Source organism: Acinonyx jubatus, chromosome D3, assembly GCF_027475565.1.
Source record: "Acinonyx jubatus isolate Ajub_Pintada_27869175 chromosome D3, VMU_Ajub_asm_v1.0, whole genome shotgun sequence".
NCBI classification, from domain to species: domain Eukaryota; kingdom Metazoa; phylum Chordata; class Mammalia; order Carnivora; family Felidae; genus Acinonyx; species Acinonyx jubatus.
The window spans coordinates 74918551-74941620 of record NC_069392.1 but is presented as its reverse complement, the minus strand read 5'-3'; the positions used below and the strand labels follow the sequence as shown (position 1 = coordinate 74941620).

The following is a 23070-nucleotide window of genomic DNA, read 5'->3' as shown; positions in this document are numbered from 1 at the left end:
AAGACTCCATGAAAAACGTTTCTGGAATACACTATGTCACTCCTCCAGAGGCACTTTAAAAACTGACCCAGCTCCTCTAGGAAACTTCTTGAACCACCACCCCATGGGCCCAAGATCATCCTGGCAACACCTCCAGCAAGGCCCTCAGCTCCATATTCAAAACCCCCCTAGAAGGCTGCGAGTGAGAAGCCAAGAGCAGGAAAGCCCTGTGAGAAGGGGAGCCAGCTAGGACACCTCAGGCCCTCCTTCCCACAGGAGGCTACCCCACAATATGGCAGCTCCTGAGACAACGGGGACACGCCTCCTCCTGACACACGCGATCCTGGAGGCCGCGACACACAGACCTACCTCCTTTAGTCAGCTGTTCCTGCTTTTACAGCGAATGTCCTTCTATAAATGAACTTGGGATTTCTCTTGACATCGGAAGTTGACAGGAGTGAAAAGGGCTAAGGGTGGAAGTAAAATATTTTTCAAAAAAAAAAAAAAAAAAACACAAATTTTTAGGTTAAAAGATGCTTTGGCGAGCCTCAGTGAGCCTAAGCAAAACTGAAGGAGTGATCTTAAAGGATGCCCGCAGGTACCAGGAACAGCCAGCTGTGGGTAACAGGCCCCTGAGCACAGTAGAGAGACTCCACGCGAGCGCTCGGTCACCTGGAGAAGGTGCTGGAGCAAGAGCTGCCAGCGAGGGGGCGTCCTGCAGGCGAGGAGCCGTGGCTCAGGGCACAGGCGATGGCACCCGCCAGCCTACAGCGCGCTGTAAGACGTTGCCGCCGATACGGGCCCACTCCCAACATAAGCACACCTGTCTGGGCACCTGCTGGAACCAAGGATGGCTGGCACGGTACAGGCGACCTCCATCTGGAGCGTTATTTATAACGAGGAGCATGGTCACGCAGTAAGCTTCCTCCGGCCAGGTCTCCCATGGCAGGGGCGGGGGAGGTCCCGGCACGAAGGACAGGGGGACATCCTTCAAAGTGGCTTCCTCTGCAGCTGGCCCAAGACTCAACAGGTGGAAGGCATGCAATTCGAGCAAGCAGGGACCCTAACTAAGTTCTTCTCCTGAGTGCGTGGAACACTTAGGAGCTCAAAAAGTAACCAAAGACTCAAGGTCAGAGCTGCACATGTTCACCTGCGGCAATCAAGGCCACTGAAGTCACCTGGGCCCAAAGGAACTAGGAGGTCATGTTTCAAGCCAAGTCCTGTCTGCACTGGGGCCTGAGTGGGGCGGGGGGAGGGGGCGATCTGCCCTTGAGCACAGCATCATCTTTCCAGCATTCGCAAACTCCACCTGGCCACAGAAAAGATCGACAGAGATACACAGGACGAGCTGGAAACCTTTCCACAGTGCACTGTGGACTTTACGGTTAATAAAACCGCACAGTGTGAATCTGTGCCCCCCTGTGACACACACGCACAAAAAATTTCAGAGGGTGGGAGGAGGGGCGGTTGCTATGCTCAAACTGCCACGGTTGGTCCGTCGTGGGGGCGGGGTTCGGGAGGCCCAACAAAAAGGGCTTTTATTTCCTGCCTCTTGCAGTTCTACTGAGATTTCCACAATAAACATGCATCATTTTCCGGATCACTTAAATATGCAAATTTAAAAGTAAACAAAAGCGCTCACATCAGCCTTTCTCATTATTATACTGGGAAACGACCACTGATGTGCTGCCCATGCGCAGTGCTGGGTTTCTTTTCTGGGGGGTACAGAGGGAACACAATAGGCCCATCTCTTCAACGGACTCTCAAGCTGTTCTCTTCGATACGGACGTTCTTAGTATTTCCACCCGATTTCAGGCCCTCACGGTACGTACAACCTCCTCGAGGCACAGCCACACTTCCTTTGCCATCCTGTTATTTGGGACAGTCTGGTATACTCTGAGATCCGAGCCTCAGAGTCTCCACAAATGCCCAAGAGGATACAGTGAAGCAAGAGAAAGGCCGGAGGGAAAGCTGGGCGAGGACGTGAACCGTGGGGACGAAAGCGTCCCTGGTGATAACCATGGTCAACGTCATCAGGTCTGCTGACCATCTCTCTCTCTCTCTGTAACCTGGGGAGCTGCCATCATGTTTCTCGGGCTTTCTACCCCTAAGGTGGTGAGGAAGTACCAGTCCATTTCAATAGCATCTTCTCAGCTGAGAGGGTTTTTGGATTCCTGGTTTCTTCACCTGCCTGCTTCGGAGGCTGGTTTTGTTCAGGGGGAGGTGCCCAGAAAAAACAGCAGGGCCTTGTATTTGTAGAATACGAATTATCAGGGACCGTCACGTGAAAACATGATCTCACAGGGACAGTCCTAACAGCTCCGAGAATGAAACTCAAGGTCTTCAACTGAAAAGAAAATAAACAATTTTAAAATCCTCTCAAACTGACATTTTCCTCCCTAACTTTTCTCCCTGGTGGCTCCCATTTCTTCTGTCCCACTGAGAGCATCAACAGCTTTCCTCTGGCTTTTGTTTCCTGCCAGTTAGCTGCAGACCTTAAGAAACGGCAAAGGGAGAGAAGAATGTTACTGCAAAATGAGTAGAGAAATGACCTACGCACGCCATTTTCCTCTGTGGGTGTCTGAACCCCCCTGACTCTGTTTAAGTAAGTCCTTTGCTGAAATGTGGGCAGACTGCCCACGACAACTTTAGACTCTTTCCCCTGCCCCTGACAGAATTTTTTTTTAATTTTTTTTAACATTTATTTATTTTTGAGACAGAGAGAGACAAGCGTGAACAGGGGAGGGGCAGAGAGAGAGGGAGACACAGAATCTGAAGCAGGCTCCAGGCTCTGGGCGGTAGGCACAGAGCCCGACGCGGGGCTCGAACTCATGAACCGCGAGATCATGACCTGAGCGGAAGTCGGCCGCTTAACCGACTGAGCCACCCAGGTGGCTGACAGAATCTTATCAAAACATAAACACACACACACAAACACAAAACAAAAACAAAAACCTCCAAGCATACCTGAGTGCAAATGTGTCAATTTTGCATTTAAAAAAATATTTTCAAGTGCCGTTCCTGTTCTTTCAGGGTTATTACCAATCTGAAAACTAACGCTGTACGGGTGCATCATTACAAATTTAGTCCTGGGCGGGGGGGTGGTGGTGGTGGTACCTGGGTGGCTCAGTCAGTTGAGCGTCCAACCCTGGCTCAGGTTGTGATCTCACGGTTCCCGAGTTCAAGCCCCATGTTGGGTTCTGCAGTGACAATGTGGAGCCTGCTTGGGGTTCTCTCGCTCCCTCGCTCTCTCTGCCCCTCCCCTGCTCGCTCACTCACTCTCTCTCAAAATAAATAAACTTAAAAAAATTAGCTCCAGAAGAGAGGAAAAGAGGAAATTAGCTCCAGAACAAGAAAAAAAAATTTAACTTCTCTCATGTTTTCTGAATGTGTTTTTCATGTCATGAGTTGCTCTAGTAACTTCTCTGTAGTGCTAAAAACTTCTAAACAACCTCCAAATTATATTGCAAAGTGTGTTTTTCTCAGTTCCAAAGCCAAATACAAATATTTTTGAGATGATCTATACCTGTTTCCCATTATTAACATGGATATAGGTACCATTTAAAATAATTTTTCTAGGGGCGTCTGGGTGGCTCAGTCGGTTGAGCGTCCGACTTCAGCTCAGGTCATGATCTCACAGCTCGTGAGTTCGAGCCCCACGTCGGGCTCTGTGCTGACAGCTCGAAGCCTGGAGCCTGCTTTGGATTCTCTGTCTCCCTCTCTCTCTGCCCCTAACCCACTCGCATTCTGTCTCTCTCTCAAAAAATAAATGAACATTAAAAAAATTTTTTTAATAAAATAATTTTTCTATATTAACAATGTCAGCCTGGAAATCCCTTTCTTATTTTATTTATTTTTGAAAGACAGAGAGCAAGCACACACGTGTGCCCAAGGATGGGGGTGAGGGGCAGAGAGAGAGGGAAAGGGAGAATCCCAAGCAGGCTCCACGCTTTCAGCACAGAGCCCAGTGCAGGGTTCCAACACAGAAACTGTGAGATCTTGACCTGAGCCGAAATCAAGAGTCGGACGCGTAACCTACTGAACCACCCAGGCGCCCCCCTGCAAATTCCTTTCTTAAAGAAAACAGAGTGCTGAAGTTCTGATCCTTCAAAGTGTGAAGCTAAAAATGCGTTATAATTCATTTTCTCTATGAATGCTGTCTATTCCACAGTGGAATACAGTACCCCTCACTGGAAGAGTTTCCTTTCTTCCCAGTATCAGTTATTTATTCCTTTGCAATTTGTAGCATTTTATTTTGACGATGCTACAAGTTTAGGAAATTATTTGGCAAGGAAAGGGAAAAGGGGGATATAAAGTTAAAGCGGGAAATGCTACTCAATTGCCTACTTTAAAACTATGTAAAAAGTAGGAATTGCTTAAAGTGAAATCATCCTTTCCTGTGTGTCACTATTTGAGAATGACTTCAATACCTGCTAAAGCAAAGATGTGAGTTAATTTCAAAAATCAGACAATTCTGATTTAAAAATCAGAAAATTATCTCAAAAATAAATAAAAATGTTTAAATAAATAAAATAAATAAAAATCAGAAAATTTAAAAGAACGCCAAAGGGGTGCCTGAGTGGCTCAGCTGGTTAAGTGTCCGACTTAGGCTCAGATGATGATCTTACAGTTTGTGGGTTCGAGCCCCACATCGGGCTCTGCCGACAGATCGGAGCCTACCGCCTGCTTTGGATTCTGTGTCTCCCTCTGTCTCTGTCCTTCCCCTGCGCTGGCTCTGCCTCTCTCAAAAATAAATAAACGTTTAAAAAATTTTTAAAGAAAAAGAACTCCAAAGGATTATCAGATGTGAATACCATTTTTACAGTCCAGAATGAAAATGCACCTGAAGATATGGCCAGCAGAGGGAGCTCTAACTCCCCAATACATCCCTGTGGACACAGAAGAGCCCTCCATGTAGCCTGTCACGGTCAGGGATGCTCACGGTTCGTCTCCTCCAGTGAACTTCACGTAGACCGAGGAGTTAAGGATGAGGAATTCCTTAAAGTCTAAAGCATTTGTAGCCACTTTAAAGTAAGAAGGAGCTGGATATAACGTATGTGTGCTAGTTGAGAATTTTTAGATTCGTAAAATTTCATACTGTAAATCTGCATAATGTAAAGAAAGAGGACCTTAAAAATACAGACAGAATAAGATAAACAAGAGGTGAAATGAGAGGGAAGGGGAAATACGGGTGTGTATAAACCACCCAGAGAATACACAAGCAGGAAAAATAAACTCAGCCTAGTGGCAGGGAGGGTGCCAAGAGCCAAGGGGCTGAGAGCAATGTGCAATAGTTTGCCAAGTGCATGTGGAGAGGAGGTAATGGCCGTCATGGATTTGGCGGCCCTGGGCCAATGTGGGACCACAGCAGGGTACAGAGGTAAAGGTCCAGAGGAAAGTCCCAACACCACATGCTCAGTGCACCCGTGGGCAGCTGCACAGGGTGAGTAAGCAAAGCCAAGAGCCACCAGATCTGACCCAAGTGGGCAGAGGCAGGGAAAGCTGCCTGGGGGTGAGCTCACGGGGTCGGGGGTGGGGGTGGGGGGGCTTCTGGTGTGAAGGACAAGAACAAGTCAGCTGTGCAAAAGAGGGAGAAGGTGGTCGTTCTGGGCACCAGCAAAGGCACAGAGGAGGAGGAGTGTGGCCTCTGAGGGCAACTACAGGACTCAGCACGGCTGCTTGGGAAGGTCAAGGCCAAGAGACGCGCTGGAGAGGCACACAGAGAGTGCTTCTGTCAAGGTTAAGCAGCTGGGACCTTCATCCACAGCAATGACTGATCACCGAAGGGTTCTGCCAGGAGCAGAATGAATTCTGCGTACGGGAGGGGGGATGGGAGGAAGCGGGCAGATGTGAACACCACTGGGGAAGTCCCCTACCCAACCACTGAGACCAGGCTGGGGACTGTGGGGAGGCAGGAGAACCAGGGACACATCCCAGCTCCCTAGCTCCGATGCTTAGGGAATCGGTGGAGCCACCGGCTAAGACAGATCATTCCAGACAAAGAACAATTTCAAATATAATACTCTGACATTCCAGGCCGAGAAGCAGCGTCAGGGCAAACAAAAGGTCCTGACTTACACGGTCTCACCAGTCACTCAAATCTGATTTCTAGGACAAGATGGTTTGACTCTACTAAATAACCAAATAAAATCATGCTACGAGGAGCCAGGAATCCATTCTGGAAGAAAGGAATTTGTAAATTGCTCTTTTTTACGGTCTCGACTGTCTAGATACAATTTAAAATCACTTCAACAAAATTGAAACCGCTGTTCACAATGAACTCCCACGAGTCCACAAGTCAGAGATGGAGAATATACACACCCAACACTACCATTTTCTCACTAGCAAAAAAAAAAAAAAAAAAAAAAGGAAGAAAGAAAGAAGAAACTGTGATCAAGTGTTAAGATTCACCCCATTTTAATTTCCCAACCAGTTGCCTCCAAACTTGAAATGGAGCATTTCTTTCAAATGCTTCTCTATTTTCTGACCATGAATGCTTAATTTCAAGCATCTAAAAATAACAGGCTTGAAACAATAATCAGTCCTTCAAAAGGGAAGCACAACAGTGTACTTCAAACAAGGAAGGGAAGAAATGCAAACCACCCTTGAAACATTCGCTACCTGTTCCTGTCCGCACGCCAGAAGGAATGCTGGGACACGCTCACTAAGGGGCAAGGCATAGTTTATATCACTTGTGTTGATAATATACAGTAGAAATGCCAGTTCTTTTAATAATTTACTGAGGAGTTACGCACTGCAGATTCCTTATTAAACATTACTTGCACTAAGGTCCTAAGTCTAAAGAATATTCCGGGGAAGAAGAGGCAATATTTTTATTGCAATATGCTAATTGAAATTATGTGACTGCATATTTGCTTGATATAAACTCAACTTCATTATTCACGTATGTATATACAAAGCAGTAAGAATCATTCTCTCTAGGACAAAAAAAACATTTTTACAATTGTAGTCACTTGTAGATTTCAAAATCCACAGTGTCTCTCTAAAAAGTTCCATAAGCTATATTGTACGCATGCTTCCCCTTGAAGAGAGGAGAAAAACAAAAACAAAAACAAAAACTCCTGCTATATCTAGAAACCCCACTCCTCCACGCCCAAGAAGTCAATACTGGCTCAATTCCTGTCTGTCACTGACTAACCAGCAGCTCTATGTAACAGTTTAATCTGAAAATCATGACCAAATAACACTGGCACTCCCAGTTCTAAATATATATATAATGTAGAGAATCAATAGCTTATGCTCTCAGGGGTTGGCAAACTGGGGCCTGTGGGTCACTGGCAGACAGCCACGCCTATCCTACACTCTGTGCTATCTCAGGGACAGAAAGTCCTACTAAGCCTAAGCTCTTTTCTATCTGGCCCTTTGCAGAAAAAGGGTGCCAGCCCCCAATTTAGATAACCACCTACAGTACTTAGAGAAGGCTCTACTTCCCATGTAAGAACCTGCCAGCTCACATGTGTCCCCCATCTTAAAAATCTTACCTTCCAGGTCGCCCCCCCCCCAATGTTTCTATAATAAGGAAAAATAATTTTATGAAATCTAAGACAATGTTTCTTAGAAGATGAAGTATTACAACACAGGAGATTTGGATCTGAGAAATCTAACACTTGGGGATTCCAGAGAGATGTATCCATTATTTAACGCATAACTCTTAGGTATTATACCAGACTATTTTCACCTTCAGTAACAGCATTTTTGTCAACGAAGATGCAGAGCGGGCCTGGAGACCACTGTTCTCAGGCCTCTCCGAGGCCCAGCCACCGAGAATGGGTTGGCCAGCCGCCTTCGCTGCCTAGAACATGGGAACCACTGACTGACAGAGGAACCTCTCCCACTCGTTTGGTGAGGCAATGGTAGTGGAGACCCTCGGCCATCCCAACGCTGGACCTCCCCTCACACGGTACCTTCTGTTTTCTGAAGGCCTGGCTGTTAAGTTCAACTTTTGAAAAATACGGATTTTCGTCACTGTTTTACATATTCAGAACTGCTTTCATTTCTGACTCACGTTGGCACATTGCCTTCCTTATACTTTAGCTTCTCACACTTTCTCCTACTTCCCCCCAAAAAGGAAAACGGTGAGGCAAATCTAGAATGCCTTGGGATAAAGCAAGGGTGAAGGAACCAGGGTGAGGGCAGAAGGCATGCGAAGAGGAAGGAGTAAGGAGGGGTGGGCTGCTGGGAGGAGGAGCGAGGAAGGGGCAGCCCCCCCCCCCAACACACCCACATCCGCAGACATCACTTCACCAATCCCTGGAGGCGCCCCCTGCGATTACATCGGTTGATTAAAACACTGCCCATGGCTCTTCAGCAGCTTTAATCATTCAGTTTTCTCAGACTCCACTCTGATCAGATGAATAAAATTGATCAAGCCTCTACTCTGTGCTGCGTGCCCCTCATCTTCCTGAAACACATCCAATTTTCTGCCTTATACAGACTCAGTGACCAGACAGCATCAGTCTGGACTCCGACAGCAATGAGGGCAAGGTGTCCTGCAACTTTCCCTCGCACTCTGTCGGACCTTTGGGCAGAGCAAAGTCTCCTTTGACAGGACTAACATATTCGTGTGTCAGGAGTGAAGGCAGGGCCGTCTGGGTGGCTCAGCTGGTTAAGCATCTGACTCAATTCCCACTCAGGTCATGATCTTGCAGTTCGTGAGTTCGAGCCTGGCGTCCAACTCTGCACTGACAGCCAGGAGCCTGCTTGAGATTCTCTCTCTTTCTGCCCCTCCCCTGCTCACGCTCTTTCTCGAAATAAATTAATAAATTAAAAAAAAAAAAAAAAAGAGTGAAGGCAAAGCAGGAAATGCTGAATGAGAGATCCACACGAACACATCAGAGAATGGTACGTCAGTGTGGCCCGACGGGTTCGCTCCTCCGTTTACCAGAACTGGGTGACACAAAGACCAGTTTATACAGATACTGTTTTAAATTATCGAAGACGTTCCCTGCACAGCACGGCCTTTTCGGTGATTCGAGATCATTCTAAATAATATTATGACACTGGCTGCAGCAGAGCAAGCCTTAGGGCCTAACGCAGAACACAAACAGGCCGGCCCTGCACGCCGACCCATTTGCCACTTCTGACGTTTCCCTCTGGGGAACCGCGTGGCCCGAATGGCGTGCGGGCCACCCCTGACATACTTCATAGGGACGTCGCATATATCCGTGCGCTCGGGAGACCAGGAGGTAAACCCGGACGCGCGAAGAGCTGTGTCCTTGTCACAGGGCAAGAGGAGGTTTTTTGTGGGGGAGGGGGAGGGGGAGATCCCGGCAAGTCCCATCAGGGTTCTGGGGTGGTCGGGCGGGACATTCTCTGCGGCTCTCACAAGAGTAACCGTGTGAGCTCTTAGGTGCAGGGGTTTTAAGGCAAATACTCTTCGGCCCAGAGGCCGTTAGTGTTGACGCTGTGATTCTCAGAGGTGCCCCAGAGAGCTAAGGCTGCTCAAACAGGCCCGGGGACGAGGCGCATTTCCACCGCACCCGCGCATCACAGACGCGGTCTCCACAGAGCGTCAGGTGCCCTGTACCCACCTAAGGAGGTGCGTGTGCCACGGGGGAAGGGTGGGGGGACAACCAGCTTTACGTGCTCCAGACCAGCAGCACGGGGGTCAAAACCAAACACGGGCCCGTCCCTCAAGGGGCCTCGCTATGCCAGTGGAGGCGGCCAGCTGCACAGAATACGACAGATGTGGACTCCTTGGGGGGCCAAAAGGTCACGGCCCCATTTAAGAGTGTATCCAGCAGATGGCTCCAGCTGTGCCACCTCGTGTTGTCTAGACTGCCAAGATTTTCCAGAAACCTTGGGAATCTTGGATTTTTGATACGACATCTCCCAAATGCTGGCTCGGGATTTTTACTTGCCTTTAGTGTTCCCTGGACCCTTCGTAAGTGCACGTGTGAGTTCAGTCTAGTCCACAGGGACCAACAGTTGGCCAGTTCTGGCCTAATGATGTTCTAGAAGTCCTTACAGTATATCGAGGGGGCTCTCAAGGTACCTGGAGCCTCAAGGTCTCCCCACTGAGTAAAATGAAACTTATTTTGTACAAGGTTTAAAAAAAAAAAAAAAAAAAAGGCAAAAAAAAATCCTAATTATTTGGAGAAGGTGAATTAATAGCTAAAATTTACATGTATACAGTGTATAAGCCGAAACATCGCTCACCCATTTCTTGCCGGTCACCTGGGGGGAAAAGTAGTGACGGTGGACGAAACAGACTGGCCCCACATTAAACCCAGGTTCCTTTTTATTTCAGCACCACTGGTTATAGGATAACCAGACGCTGTGTTCCTCCTCAGCAGACAACATCCCATTGCCGTCCCCAGTGTGGACATCGAATTTGATCAAGCCTTTCCATGCAACTGCTCCTATACAGGAAACCCAGGGGAAGGACACTAAATGCTACAACAGGAAACAATCAAACGTGATGAGACAACCGACTGACGATTTCAGGTTCATTTAAAAACGGAAAAGGGGAAAAGGATACTATAGGAACCGGATTTTAAGGGACCTAACAACTGAACGCAACGCACAGTTCTCCGTTGAATTCTGCTCTCAAACAGCCCAGTTGGAAAAGGCATTGTAGGGACAGCTGGGGGGATTCAGGGAATGGAAAAGGTGACAAGAGTCCTTTAGGCAATTATTGGTAATTTTGTGAAAATTGCAGTGTGGCTATAAAGGAATACGCTGCTTTCTTCGAGATGCAGGCTGATGTATTTAGGAGCTGGATGTAATGATGTCTAGAATTCACTTTTGAATGCTTCGATTAAAACAAATTGATGGGGCCCATGTAGCCAAATGTTAACAACTTAAATATAGGTAACTGAGGCAAGGTGGCGTCACAGAGCTATCACACCGTGGCAGTAAGTCCCCATCAGCCTCGGTCCCTAGCAGACAAGGATTTTTTGCCGCATCTTTCCAATGCCCTTGGGTTCGTGTGTGTTCTACGTTTTGAGTGAAAAGAAAAAAAAATGACCGCAACCTCCACAGGTAGAACTTGACGCTAAGAGTTCCATGCACAAAATACAGAAACGAGAGTCTTGAAATCTTCCGTAGGAAATTCTACAGTGAGTTTGTCTTAGCCAGCATAGCTCAATTTTAAGGATCCACTTTACGGTTTTAGATGATTCTAAGTAACCTCAAACGAAGACTGATCACAATCAAGGAGGAAAAGGGGGAAGGTGGACCTAAAACTTGTATTAAAATGACCCTATTCAGTTACTACTTAAGCCTATGACAAAAAGTTAGAGATCCTGAGATACAAGCTTACCCGAAGAATACAGTTTGAAACTTATAAATATTCTAAGTTTAAAAAAAAAACAACAAAACCTTAAGATCTTACTTAGCTAAGTGCATCTCTTCTAAATCAAATTACCTTACGGCATTCACTTAACAATTCTAAGAGCTTGGTCAGCCGCTATCAGATACAATGGGCAGTTCTTGCAATCTGCTTTTAAGAAGTATTCAGCCAATTGATTGCAGGTTTTAGAGAGACCGGAACAGTCATCTAGTCCAATGGCTCATCCAGTGGCTCAACCTTTGTCATTCGTCAGGAAGAGTATTAACCTACCATCAGAAAGAGCAGTCAAATCTGATACATCTGGACAGACAGGGGTGGGGCCGAAGTAAGGGACAAACCGGACCAGACAGGTTGGCATGAGCCGTCACAAAAGGACTTGAATCCTACACCTTAACGGGAGCCTGGGAATTTATTCCACAGGCAACTGCAGATCAAACCATGCAAGGAGTTATCAGCACTGGATTTCCAATGCACATCTTGAGGTATTCCCCGTAATTCCTTTTACCCCGATGCTAAGAAACGATGACGCCTCTTTTCATATAAAAGGTAAAAACTCAAGGCTCGGGTGCGTCTGGCTCTTCTAAGATTTGAAGCCTCATCGCACTACCAATTTTTAACCTCAGCTCCTCTTAACAGGCTGAGAAATGCAATCTGAATCCATTTCATTTTTTTTTTTTTTTTTTATGCAGGGCTTTGGTAAAAACAAAACAAAAACAATCAAAATGAACGTCGCTGACATTTTCCAAACCCAACCTCTTCCCCTTCCAAACTATATAACATGCATGGGAAAGAGTGAGAGCAGCAGACATTGTTGACGTAAGAGCGCAGTTTACTGGTCAGCGTGCAAGTCTTTCAGTTAAAAGGCAATTTGCCCAGTCTTGTTCTTGGGGTTCTGGAGGGTCAGCAATCAAAGGGAGAGGTCTCAGTCTCCTGCGAGTTTCTAATCTAGTAAGACACAGACAAGTCAAATATTAGAGCGTTCACACAGGCACAAGGGCAACCACTCGGTGCGACTCCATGGTCAGGTGAGAAGGGGCCCGCAGGTGAGATGTGCTTCCCTCCCACACCACCAGCGACGGGGCAGGTGTCAGTGCGTGTGCGCGAGGTTGGCGTGACGGCTCAGATAGCTAACCCTCCATTAGTCATCTGAGGCACACAGAAGCATGGGATGTTTTGAAAAAGATTTCATGAGGGGCGCCTGGGTGGTTCAGTCGGTTGAGTGCCGACTTCGGCTCAGGTGATGATCTTGCGGTGAGTTCGAGCCCCGCGTCGGGCTCCGTGTTGTCAGCTCGGAGCCTGGAGCCTGCTTCCACTTCTGTGTCTCCCTCTCTGTCTGCCCCTCCCCTGCTCATGCTCTGTCTCTCTCTCTCTCTCTGTCAAAAATAAATAAACACTTAAAATAATTTTTTTTTAAAGATTTCACAGATATTATCCTTGCATCAACTTTATGTATTTTTAACAACTTCTCTAGTTGCTACTGTAGTTAACTTCACGGGATGGGAAAAACTAAAAACAGACATGAAGACAGGACGGGAAATAAAGAGGTTTGCCCACCAATGGCAGGGAAGGGCTTGTGCTGGGTGAGCAGGAAGATGAGGTGAGCTGGACAGAACGAGGCCTTATTACAAGAGTCGCCAGTGTCACACTGAGGTCCTGAGGCCAGAAGGTGACTGTGGGCAATAAGCAGGGGGGCTGACAGGATGAAATGAAAATTTTTTTTTTTAATAAATTTCTTTTTTTTTCTTTTTAAGTTTATTTGAGAGAGAGAGAAAGAGAGCACACCGGGGAGGGGCAGAGAGGCAGAGAGAATCCCAAGCAGTCCCCACACTGTCAGCGCAGCGCCTGACGCAGGGCTCAAACTCACGAACCATGAGATCATGACCTGAGCCGAAACCAAGAGTCGGACGCTTAACCGACTGAGCCACCCAGGTGCCCCTGAAATGAATGTTCTAACGCGAGGACTCTGGCCACAATTAACTGTCCCCAGAAGCCACCACAGCCCTCATGGCTCAACCTCACAGGGTCCCCATCATGAACAGAGCAGGGGGCAGGGGGCCTGTTCCAGCACTACAGGCACGTGAGACCTGGGCAAGCAGTAACCTTTCTGGATAAAGTCATGTCAAACACAGAACAGACAAGTTGCACTGGAACGTCTCTAGTGTCTCCTCTATGTCTGAAGTTCCAAAGGTCTTTGTTCCCCCAAATCTGGTTCAAATCCCAGGTCTAAATGGCTCTAACCTCATTCTGCTATTAGTCCAATAACTCCACCCAACACACTACAGACAGCAAAGGAACAAAAGAGCTGATTTCAAGACTCAGGATCATCAGGCACAATACTCAAAATGAAGAAGCTAAAGACCCAGACAGACCAGGCTGCTGGTGCTTCCAGAAAAGGCACAGAAATCACCAAATTCACCCCCATCAGCAAATCTCTCAATTCTGATTATAACATGCCAAAGAATACCCAGTTGTACTAGGAACAAAACAACACCTTCACGTCTCCCTAAATTTGGGATGTTTTTAAAGGAATGTATTAATATGAATACATTGGGATTTCTTTTTAGAGGAATGTATTACAATGAATACATGTTCCCAAGCTTTATTTTTCTACTGAGAAAAACAGACATATCAGAATCCAGCTCCCCCAGGAAATCGATCCGTAAGGAGGGCTAGGAACCTGCACAAAATACAGTCTCTGGACTGGCTGTGTCAGCATCACCTACTCCATCAGAAACTCGGGAGGTGGGGCCCAGCTCTTTTAAGGCTTCCAGGTAACTCTGATGCACGCCTGAGTCTGGAAAGTGCTTGCCGAACTCGTCAGAAGCCTACAACAAAAAAAACCCAAAACACCAAAAACCAAACAAACACAAAGCAAACATACCTGGCCCCAAAGATGTCCTTTTTGGCGAGATCAATTCCAGAAACAACCTTCACTCTGAGAATACGTGACTCGCCCTGTTGGAGGGAAAAAAAAATTAAAAAAGTTTAAGAAGTGGACCTTCAATGGGTCACTGTCTCACCCAATATCCAAAGGTAATGATTTCCTCTTGAGACCCGTACTGGGACACAGCACCAATCGACTCAAGCACAGGTGATTCCTCCTTACGCTGAAGTTCAAAAGGTAACAGTCCAGACTTAAAATCCTATGACCCTAGAAATTTAGAGCATTTGGATTAATTAAGCCTAAGTTTAATTCAAACTACGTCATGCAGCTCAAAGATGTGGGCCAGTGAAAGATATCCCAGTGGTACCAAGAACATAAACGCACATTTGAAATCACCTAGATAAATGCCCAGGTGCTTTAGGGTACTGTAAATTTAATAAATAATTCCTCCGTGGAAGTTTATACATTTGTGTGCGTGGCCTGAGACAGACAGAAATTTCATGTTGTACAATATTTCCTCAAAATTACAGGATCACAACGTTGGTACGAACAAGCGAAAATAATCCTCTGGCTCCAATAAAAAACGAAAACGAAAACAAAAAAAAACCCAAAAGCATCACCCTAAATGGAAGTCTACTCAACCCATCTCAGAAATCACTCATTCATTCCTTCACCGGCATAGTCATTCATCCCAACATGTCCTAAGCAGTTCCTGTCGCACTGGCCGTTGAACAAGGTCTTGAAATATGGACACGAATATGCTCCGGGTCTCCTAAGGGGGACGGCCAGGCCAACAGTGCAGGGCCCTGTGATGGCCCCAAGCCCAAAGGCACAGGCTGGAGAAGTAGTTAGGGGCTAAGACGCTCTGGCGAAAGGAGATGGCTTGTGGGGGGTAAAGGGGGAGGGTAGGCAGAAGTCGAGGACTGTTCCCAAGTTTTGGCTTTGGGTCACTGAGTGTCAACATGAACTGAAAGGCAGGAAAAAGTCGAATCCAAGGCGTCTATGAAACAACCGGGTGGGGGGAGAACAAAGAAAACGGGAGAGACGTCTGGTGGGGTCAGACTGGGGAGCGATCGCAGTTGGTGGTTGTAGAGCCACAGTCGGTGGTTACGGCTAGAGATGCAGAAGCACATGCCCGGGAAAGGCGAGGAGGGGAAATGCCAGGGCTGGAGCCCCTGGGGACACGGGCAGCGAGGGGCAACAGAGAAAGTCATCTATCCGTGTGCTCAGTCATGACCTGGGTGAAGGAAAGAAAATCCAAAAGCTTACGTACACGACGTCCAAGGAGGCAGGGTAAAATAAAAGCCGGAGAGAGGAGGACGAGGAGCCCTGGCCAATTAGCGGCACACTGGGCGTGCGTGTGTGCCACGGGGACCGTGCTTGAACCAGGATTCTCCATCCATCCGACCATCCCTCCAACCATCTACTCCTGACACAAGGCTGCCCCAGACACACATACACCGCAGAGAGATACAATCGGGTTTATAAAAAAAAAAAAAAGGTTGCTCAACGTGTGTGTACTTAGGATCCTCTCTGAAATGAGAACTGCACTCAAGTTTGGGTTTCATGTGCTTGGCAGGCTTCGCGAGAAGACAGAGACAAGCCAGGGACCTTGCGACAGCACAGCAGTGTCTCCGAGTGCTTACCAAAGCCTCCCCGTCAAGTGCCCCTCAAGGGTCAAGTGTCCGTCCTTCCCTCGGTTCCCCCAAGCAGGCACTGACTGCCCTGACCCTCCTCTCTTACGCTCACATCACAGACCAGCCATCAAGGATTCTTTGTCAGCACAGGGGTTATCTAGCCTGAGGCTCTCTGGTTTCTCAGGGCATGTGGCACCCCCAATGCCAATGGCATCTCTCCCTGCTCGACTCGAGGAATACCACAGCGGAAGCATTTTGCACGCATGGATCAAAATTCAGTATCACCCCTGTAGCGTTCACGGGACACCTGGGAACAGTTCACGGCCCACGAGTGCACACCAACTGACAATCATGGGTAAAAAGAAAATCCTTGGCTAAGGGGTTGAGATTTTACCTGCCAGGGAATGAGGAACCACTCACAAGAAATAAGGACGGGGAACAGCTGGAGAGGAGAACACTTTTTCTGCCTCCCTGCCTCCCCTCCCCGCCCCAATCCCAGTTCTCTGCCCTCCCCCCCCCCCGCCCTCCCCACCCCCCCCCACCCCCCCCACCCCCCCCCGACAAAGACTTCCAAACAGCCAATTCTCCTCCGACACCACTGGGCACAGAGCGGACCTCGTTTGGAACCCACGGAAGGCGGACACTGTCAAGGCCAAGTGCTAAGTCTCCAGGGCCAGCGCTGGGTGTCGGCCGAAGGGGACAGTGCATCTGGTCTCCGAGGCAGAGACGACCTCCACCACCAGCTCAGGTAGAGCAGTAGGCTTGCACTTGGTCTGAGCTGGGGAAGATAAACCAGGAACTGGGTCTTGGATGGAAACCAACATTCAGTCAGTCACAGAGCAAAAGACAAGAATTCTGGTGAGAAACTGTCTCTGTCCCACAGCCCCTGGGATTCTCAAAAATCCTGAGCAGTGTCCCGAACTTTCCACCGACTTGACAGGGGGCTCAAAACTGCATCTTGTCTGGATTCTAAGGACTAAGATATAAGCCCAACTTACACCCGGTTCCCCTAGGTTTATATCAACACTGGGTGAATGTTCTTACACTGGGCAGACCTACTTTCCAAAAGCATACACTTTAAAGTTAGGGAACATTTATAGGAATAAATGAATAAAAATAAACTTCACTAAAGGAATAACTAGAATTTTTTTCTTCTGGAAAGTGATTTATTCATTAAGCACAAGTGCCTGTTCAGAGATCTAAGGACACAGCAATACAGACAAACCGCCCTACCCCCACCCTGTCCCACCCATCTTTCTAGTGTTCTTGAAAGTACACTGTTCACAAGGGCTCTCAACTACATGGAGACACAAACTGGGGGTCTGAAGGACAAAGGGTAATACGTAACATACACTTATAAATTTTGTACACACACCCTTTTCGGTAAACAAATGCTCATTTAGGAATCAATCCCAAGAAAATAAGCACAGATCTGTGCACGAAACGAACCAAAAAAAGAACTAAAAGAATAGTCACCGAAAGATCACTTTTAATCAGGGAAAAAAATGCAGAAGTCCCTCAAAAGCAGGGATGTGCATGGCAATCCCAAGCAATGAGCTACAATACCGTCATTAAAAATGTGTAAGATTATGGGGCGCCTAGGTGGCTCAGTCGGTTGAGCGTCTGGCTTCGGCTCAGGTCATCATCTCGCGGTCCATGAGTTTGAGCCCCGTGTCGGGCTCTGTGCTGACAGCTCGGAGCCTGCAGCCTGCTTCGGATTTTGTGTCTCCCTCTCTCTCTGCCCCTCCCCCACTTGTGCTCTGTCTCTCTCTCTCTCTCTCTCTCTGTGTCAAAAATAAAACATTAAAAAAAAATTTTTTTTAATGCGTAAGATTCTGTCACCACCTTCACTCATTCCACGAATGTTTACTAAGTACCCACTATGTGCCAGACATATTATCTGTGGGTATAGACAGGAGCAAGACAGAGTTCCTGCCTCAAGGAACCTACAATCCAGAAGGCAGACAGAATATAAATATATATCGCAAACAAGCAAGAATTCCTGATGGTGGTAAGTGCTTTGGCACACGATGGAAGCTAAATAAAAAGTAACTTAGAGGAACAGGGGAAGGAGGTTAAAGGCTGCTGGTCGGGAAAGGCATCTCTGGAGAGCAGACACATGAGCTGAACCCAAAGGAGACAGAGGGTGGTGATGCAGGCGGTGGGGATTTTCATGCAGAGGTGACAGCAAGTCCCAAGGCCTTGGGGAGCAGGTCTGGCATTGAAGGGAGAGGCAAGAGTGCAGGGAGTGGTATAGAGGGGCCAGAAACCTGAAAGGTCAGCTTCCATAGAAAGCATTATTCCAATCATCTCTGGAAAGTTTTAAGCAGGGGAGTGACAACAGTTGACTTTTTAATAACTGATTTTTTTTAAGTTTATTTCTTTATTTTGGGGGGGAGAGAGAGAGCATGCAGGAAGGGCAGAGAGGGGGGGGGGGGAATTGTAAGCAGGCTATGCACGGTCAGCAGAGAGCCTGACACGGGGCTCAAACTCATGGATCATGAGATCATGACCTAAGGCAAGAGCCAGACGCTCAACCGGCTAAGCCACCCAGGTGCCCTTTGACTTGAATTTTTAAAAGACCACCTTGGTTTGCTGTGCAAGATCAGACTACAGGGGAAGAAGAACAAAAACAGACCAATCAGGAAGAGATCTGGCAAGAGATGGGAGGGGTTCCCACAGGACTGAGATGGAGAGGTGCCCATGTTGCAAATAAACAACTTGGTTTATAAAAGAAAGTTTCAAAAATGGGTTACACAAGGAGTACCTTGGGTGGCTCAGTTGGCTAAACGTCTGACTTCGGCTCACATCATGATCTCATGGCTTATGGGTTTGAGCCCTGAATCGGGCTCTGTGCTGACGGTGCTTGTCTGCTTGGGATTCTCTCTCTCTCCCGCCTCCCCTGCTCATGCCCTCTCTCTCTAAAAATTAAACTTTTTTTAAAAAAAAAACTGGCTTATACAACTGAGTTAGAAATAAGCAAGGTGGTCAACAAGCTGTTTGCCTTTTCCACTCAGACTACATTTCCCAGCATTCCTTGCAGTTAGGTGGTCACATGACTAGGTTCTGGCCAGTGGAATGTGCACGGATATGATGTGTGCATTTTCCAGACCTGGCCCATAAGACCCTCCCATTCACCCTCCCTCCATTCTCTTCCCCTGGCTCAACGGAGAAAATCTGAAGGCAAGAAGGGGAAAAACTCCGTGAAAGGAATGTAGAGGGAGGGAGCATCCCTACCTCATCCTGCCCGCTTCACCATCACCTACTGACCTTGCCAGGACAGTGAGCTGGAAACAGACCCATACTGTTTCTTCCCACTGAAAACTGCAGGTTGCTTTAGCAGTTAGCTTTGCTCATATACGATACAATCAATTTTCAATAAATACCTATTGTGCATGTATGCACAGAGAAAGCCGTCAAAAGGACATTAGCAGTGATTATCTCTGGATACCGGATAACTTTATGATTATCTACATTTTTTCCTTTTGAAACGTTAAATATTTTTGTCTGGAAATTAAATTTCTGTAGAAATGCCAAAAAAAAAACCCTAAGAAAAATTTAAAATCACAGGCTTAGGAATCTAGGTTTCTGTATTTCTAAAATAAATAAGCCTTCTTTTGTCGTAATAAAAACCTACAAGTTATATTTGCACAAACTCACAAAGGCATATGTAGCTGCACATATGGGAGCTGGGAGATGTGAAAAGGACACTCTTACGTAATATGCAGGCAACAGTTGGGAGATGAAAAGAAGAGAGGGCCTTTATTGAACACTTACTATTTACAAGCAGCTGTCAAAGGAAATTTCACCTCCCTCTGAGGCTATGGGGCAGGGGAGGAGGAAAGAGAATGCTACTCTATAAAAATAGTTTTTACACATGAGTTTTAGATCTTCAGCAAAAACTGCTTATCTCTGTTTCCTCTAAATAATAAGTGTGCATACCGATCAGCAGCCATCGTAGTTCTGTAAGGAAACACATGATCAGGTGTGTGACTCATTTATCAGATGCAATGGGTTCCAAGCCGAGCAAATGGGACCTTCTGAAGCATTTTATGACTTTCATAAAACCTACGCATGACATTTCGGTCCCTGGTTATGACTCTGGTAGAATTAAATATTTAACTAAGGCGGCTTAGGACCACGAAGGTATTATGTGGAGCTGGACCGTGCAATGCAGAGAAAGCACAGGCACAGAAGAGGTGAGGCCAAACAACCCGAGGTATCCTCACGACGCTCAGGGTCTCTTCCTGTGAATGTTCATCTATTGCTTTTGTGTTGTTATTGCCCAACGGGGATGATCCTATGCCCTTGACGTGTGTTTTTCTTTTCCACTTCGTTGCCTAATTCTTCCTGAAGGCCTAAAACAAGATAAGGAGCCCAAGTCCCGGATGGGTGGCAGAGCGAAAGTCCCCGCTTCTGAACAGGTGGTATTCCAAAGGTTCATGCTTAAGATGGTGTGGTTTCCAGCTCAGACACCTGCTCATATAAACGGTGTATAAGTGGTTACCAAATTTCTGTGCCTACCCATACCATATAATCTGTCAAATTTGCTCCTGTGATAAAATAAACCTCAAATCCCAACTCAAAGTAAGCTACTAGAATTGACCTTTTCTCCTGTGAATCTGCTCGGAGAAGGTAACTTTGTATATTTTGCCCCTTAATCTCCACCATGGCGGCTGATCTCACTCCCAAAAGGGGACAGCTGTGTTAGGAAATAGTATTCTTTCTCACACATCTCCAGTGAGCCCAGGTATCACATACACCAGCCATTCAAGCGGACAAGGATAAGACCCAGGTCAGGGACTTGCACATCTTCGTCATTCGCCCCTAAATTAATTTATGTGTTTACCTTCCATATTCTGCAGTGTATTTATAGTTCAAACTATTACCCGTAAACTTTTCAGGCTCACAGTAAACACTCCCTGGTGTAAAGGGATGATCAGTATCTTTATGCACTGAAATATGTAAGTTTCACAGAGGTCAATTAACTTCAGTTGCTTTAAAAAAGTAAATACGCTTGTAGTGCCTGGCTGGCTCCATTGAGAGATACTCTTGATCTCAGGGTCATGGGTTCCAGCCCTGTGTTGGGCATAGAGCTTACTTCGACTTGAAGTGAAATTAAATAAGGTAACGTACAGAAAGTGCCCCCGCTGTGCCCACTACACAGCAGATAACCGTTAATCTTCCCACTCCTGCCTGCTCTTGCTTTGGTTATGAGCCAAGATCCTATTTCATGCCTCGTTTTAAATCCCCTCTCGTCCCTGACCTCATCCCTTATTCCTGTCCTCTTCAGCTCTGCCTTTTCCACCCTGATTCCTACTCTCTAAACTCGCTCCCCTCTTCACTCCCTTGATGGGTCCCCCGCCTCACACTGCTGCTCCCTCTCCTAACTTTTTTATGTTTACTTGTTTATTTTTGAGACAGAGAATGCATGAGCAGGGGAGGGGCAGAGAGAGAGAGAGAGAGAGAGAGAGAGAGGAAGAGAAAGAATCCCAAGCACATTCCACACCATCAGCACAGAGCCTGACAGGGGGCTCGATCCCACAAACCCGTGAGATCATAACCTGAGCCGAAATCAAGAATCGGATGCTTAACCGACTGAGCCACCCAGGCACCCCTACCTCTCCTAGTTTCTTGCGCACGTTCTCTCTCTCTCTCTCTCTCTCTCAGTTCTCTACTTCGACCTTCTGTTTATTCAACGAAAATGTGATGAGCACATCATGTTCACGCACTGTGCTAGCAAACAAGAAGAACACAAAAGTCATCAAGACAACTTCCTCTCTGCCCTTGAGGGGCTCACAGTCAATTGTGGAGGTCGGACATACCCATACCTATCATGCACCTGTAACACAGGGGTGGGACAGAAACCGAAGATATGTGTGGTGAGGACAAAGACACAGGATGTCACAGGAAAGGAGCCCAACACTGGACCGCACGTCCACCTCAAGCTCACATAATCCTGTTGACAGCAAACAGCCCCAACTCACAGTTCCATCCTCTGGATCTGTCTGCCACTGTCAGCCCCACACAGAACATCCTCAGCAAGTGCAAGTCCCAGGGCTATTGGCTCCTGAGAAAACTGCAGAAGCTGCAGACCGTGCATACCCTAAATTCCTCAACCTCCGCCAGATTATGGCTGTCATTATGCCACTGAGAGAAGTTCACGTATGGGGACCAGGAAAAGGATGGCCTCACGGAGCAGACTTGTAATTCTAATGCTCAAGGTGACAAACTTTCAGAAATCAGACTGTGCGGTTTTAAAGTACGTCCGCATGGGGTACCTGGCTCGGTCAGGTAAGTGTCCAACTGTGATTTCGCCTCGGGTCGTGATCTCACGGTCCATGAGATTGGGCCCTGAGTCAGAACCACCCAGATAAGCTGCTTTTGTTGTTTTACACTGACAAATTTGGGGGGCATCTGTAACACAGCAATGGAGAATCAAGGCACGTGGAGAATCCCATGTAATAATTGCAGTCTAATTTATCTCTCGGCTAAGTCAAGGTTTTCTTATGTACTGGGGCAACGTTCAAGACGAGGAAGATACCAGTGAAAAAGTAAAGACTATTGCTTATGTTTTCTATCGTGTAAAAAGCAGTGGCCTCTAGAAGGTAGAATTAACAGAACTTAGTGACGTGTTCAATACAGGTGCAGTGGCTGTACTGTTTTTTTTAAGTACAGAACCAGCACCCTATAAGTACAGTCGATATTTCAAACTGACACCACTCCCGAAAATTCAGGATACGTGATCATCAGTATGAATTTTTTTTAATGTTATTTTGAAAGAGAGTAAAGCACACACGCATGGGGGAGGGGCAGAGAGAGGATCCCAAGCAGGCTCCACGCTGTCAGCACAGAGCCCAACGTGGGGCTCGATCTTCGTGAACCATGAGATCATGACCTGAGCCGAAATTAGGAGTCAGACACTTAACCGACTGAGCCACCCAGGCGCCCCTGAATTTTTTTTTAATTCTGGAAAGAATAACAACATTGGAGAGGAGCTGTGAAACTTCTGTCCGCCTTTAAAACAACTCTCAATTCACCCCTTCTTCATCCCACAGCCTCAATTTATCACCAATAGTGGGAGGATTCAACACCCACCACCGGAACCTCAACTGCTCCTTTTTCCGCAAGCTACTGGGCATCTGTTATGCGCCATCCTGAGTAGCTGCTGTTGATGTGTGGCAGCTTCTCTCCGTCCTAATTCACCTGCCACCTCATTAGTCCCACCTTCCTCACTGCCCCTGCCCACACAGCAC

The 23070-nt window shown here is 47.1% G+C and overlaps 1 protein-coding gene across 4 annotated transcripts in view; it reads right to left on the bottom strand.

Moving 5' to 3' along the window:
* NEDD4L (NEDD4 like E3 ubiquitin protein ligase) overlaps positions 1-23070 on the bottom strand; it is a 335178-nt gene that overhangs the window by 214933 nt on the left and 97175 nt on the right. For all 4 annotated transcript variants that reach the window (XM_053205754.1, XM_027069058.2, XM_027069060.2 and 1 more), the window contains exon 2: positions 14175-14248. In XM_053205754.1, coding sequence (XP_053061729.1) covers positions 14175-14248 — 74 coding nt within the window. The remainder of the gene's footprint in view (positions 1-14174; positions 14249-23070) is intronic.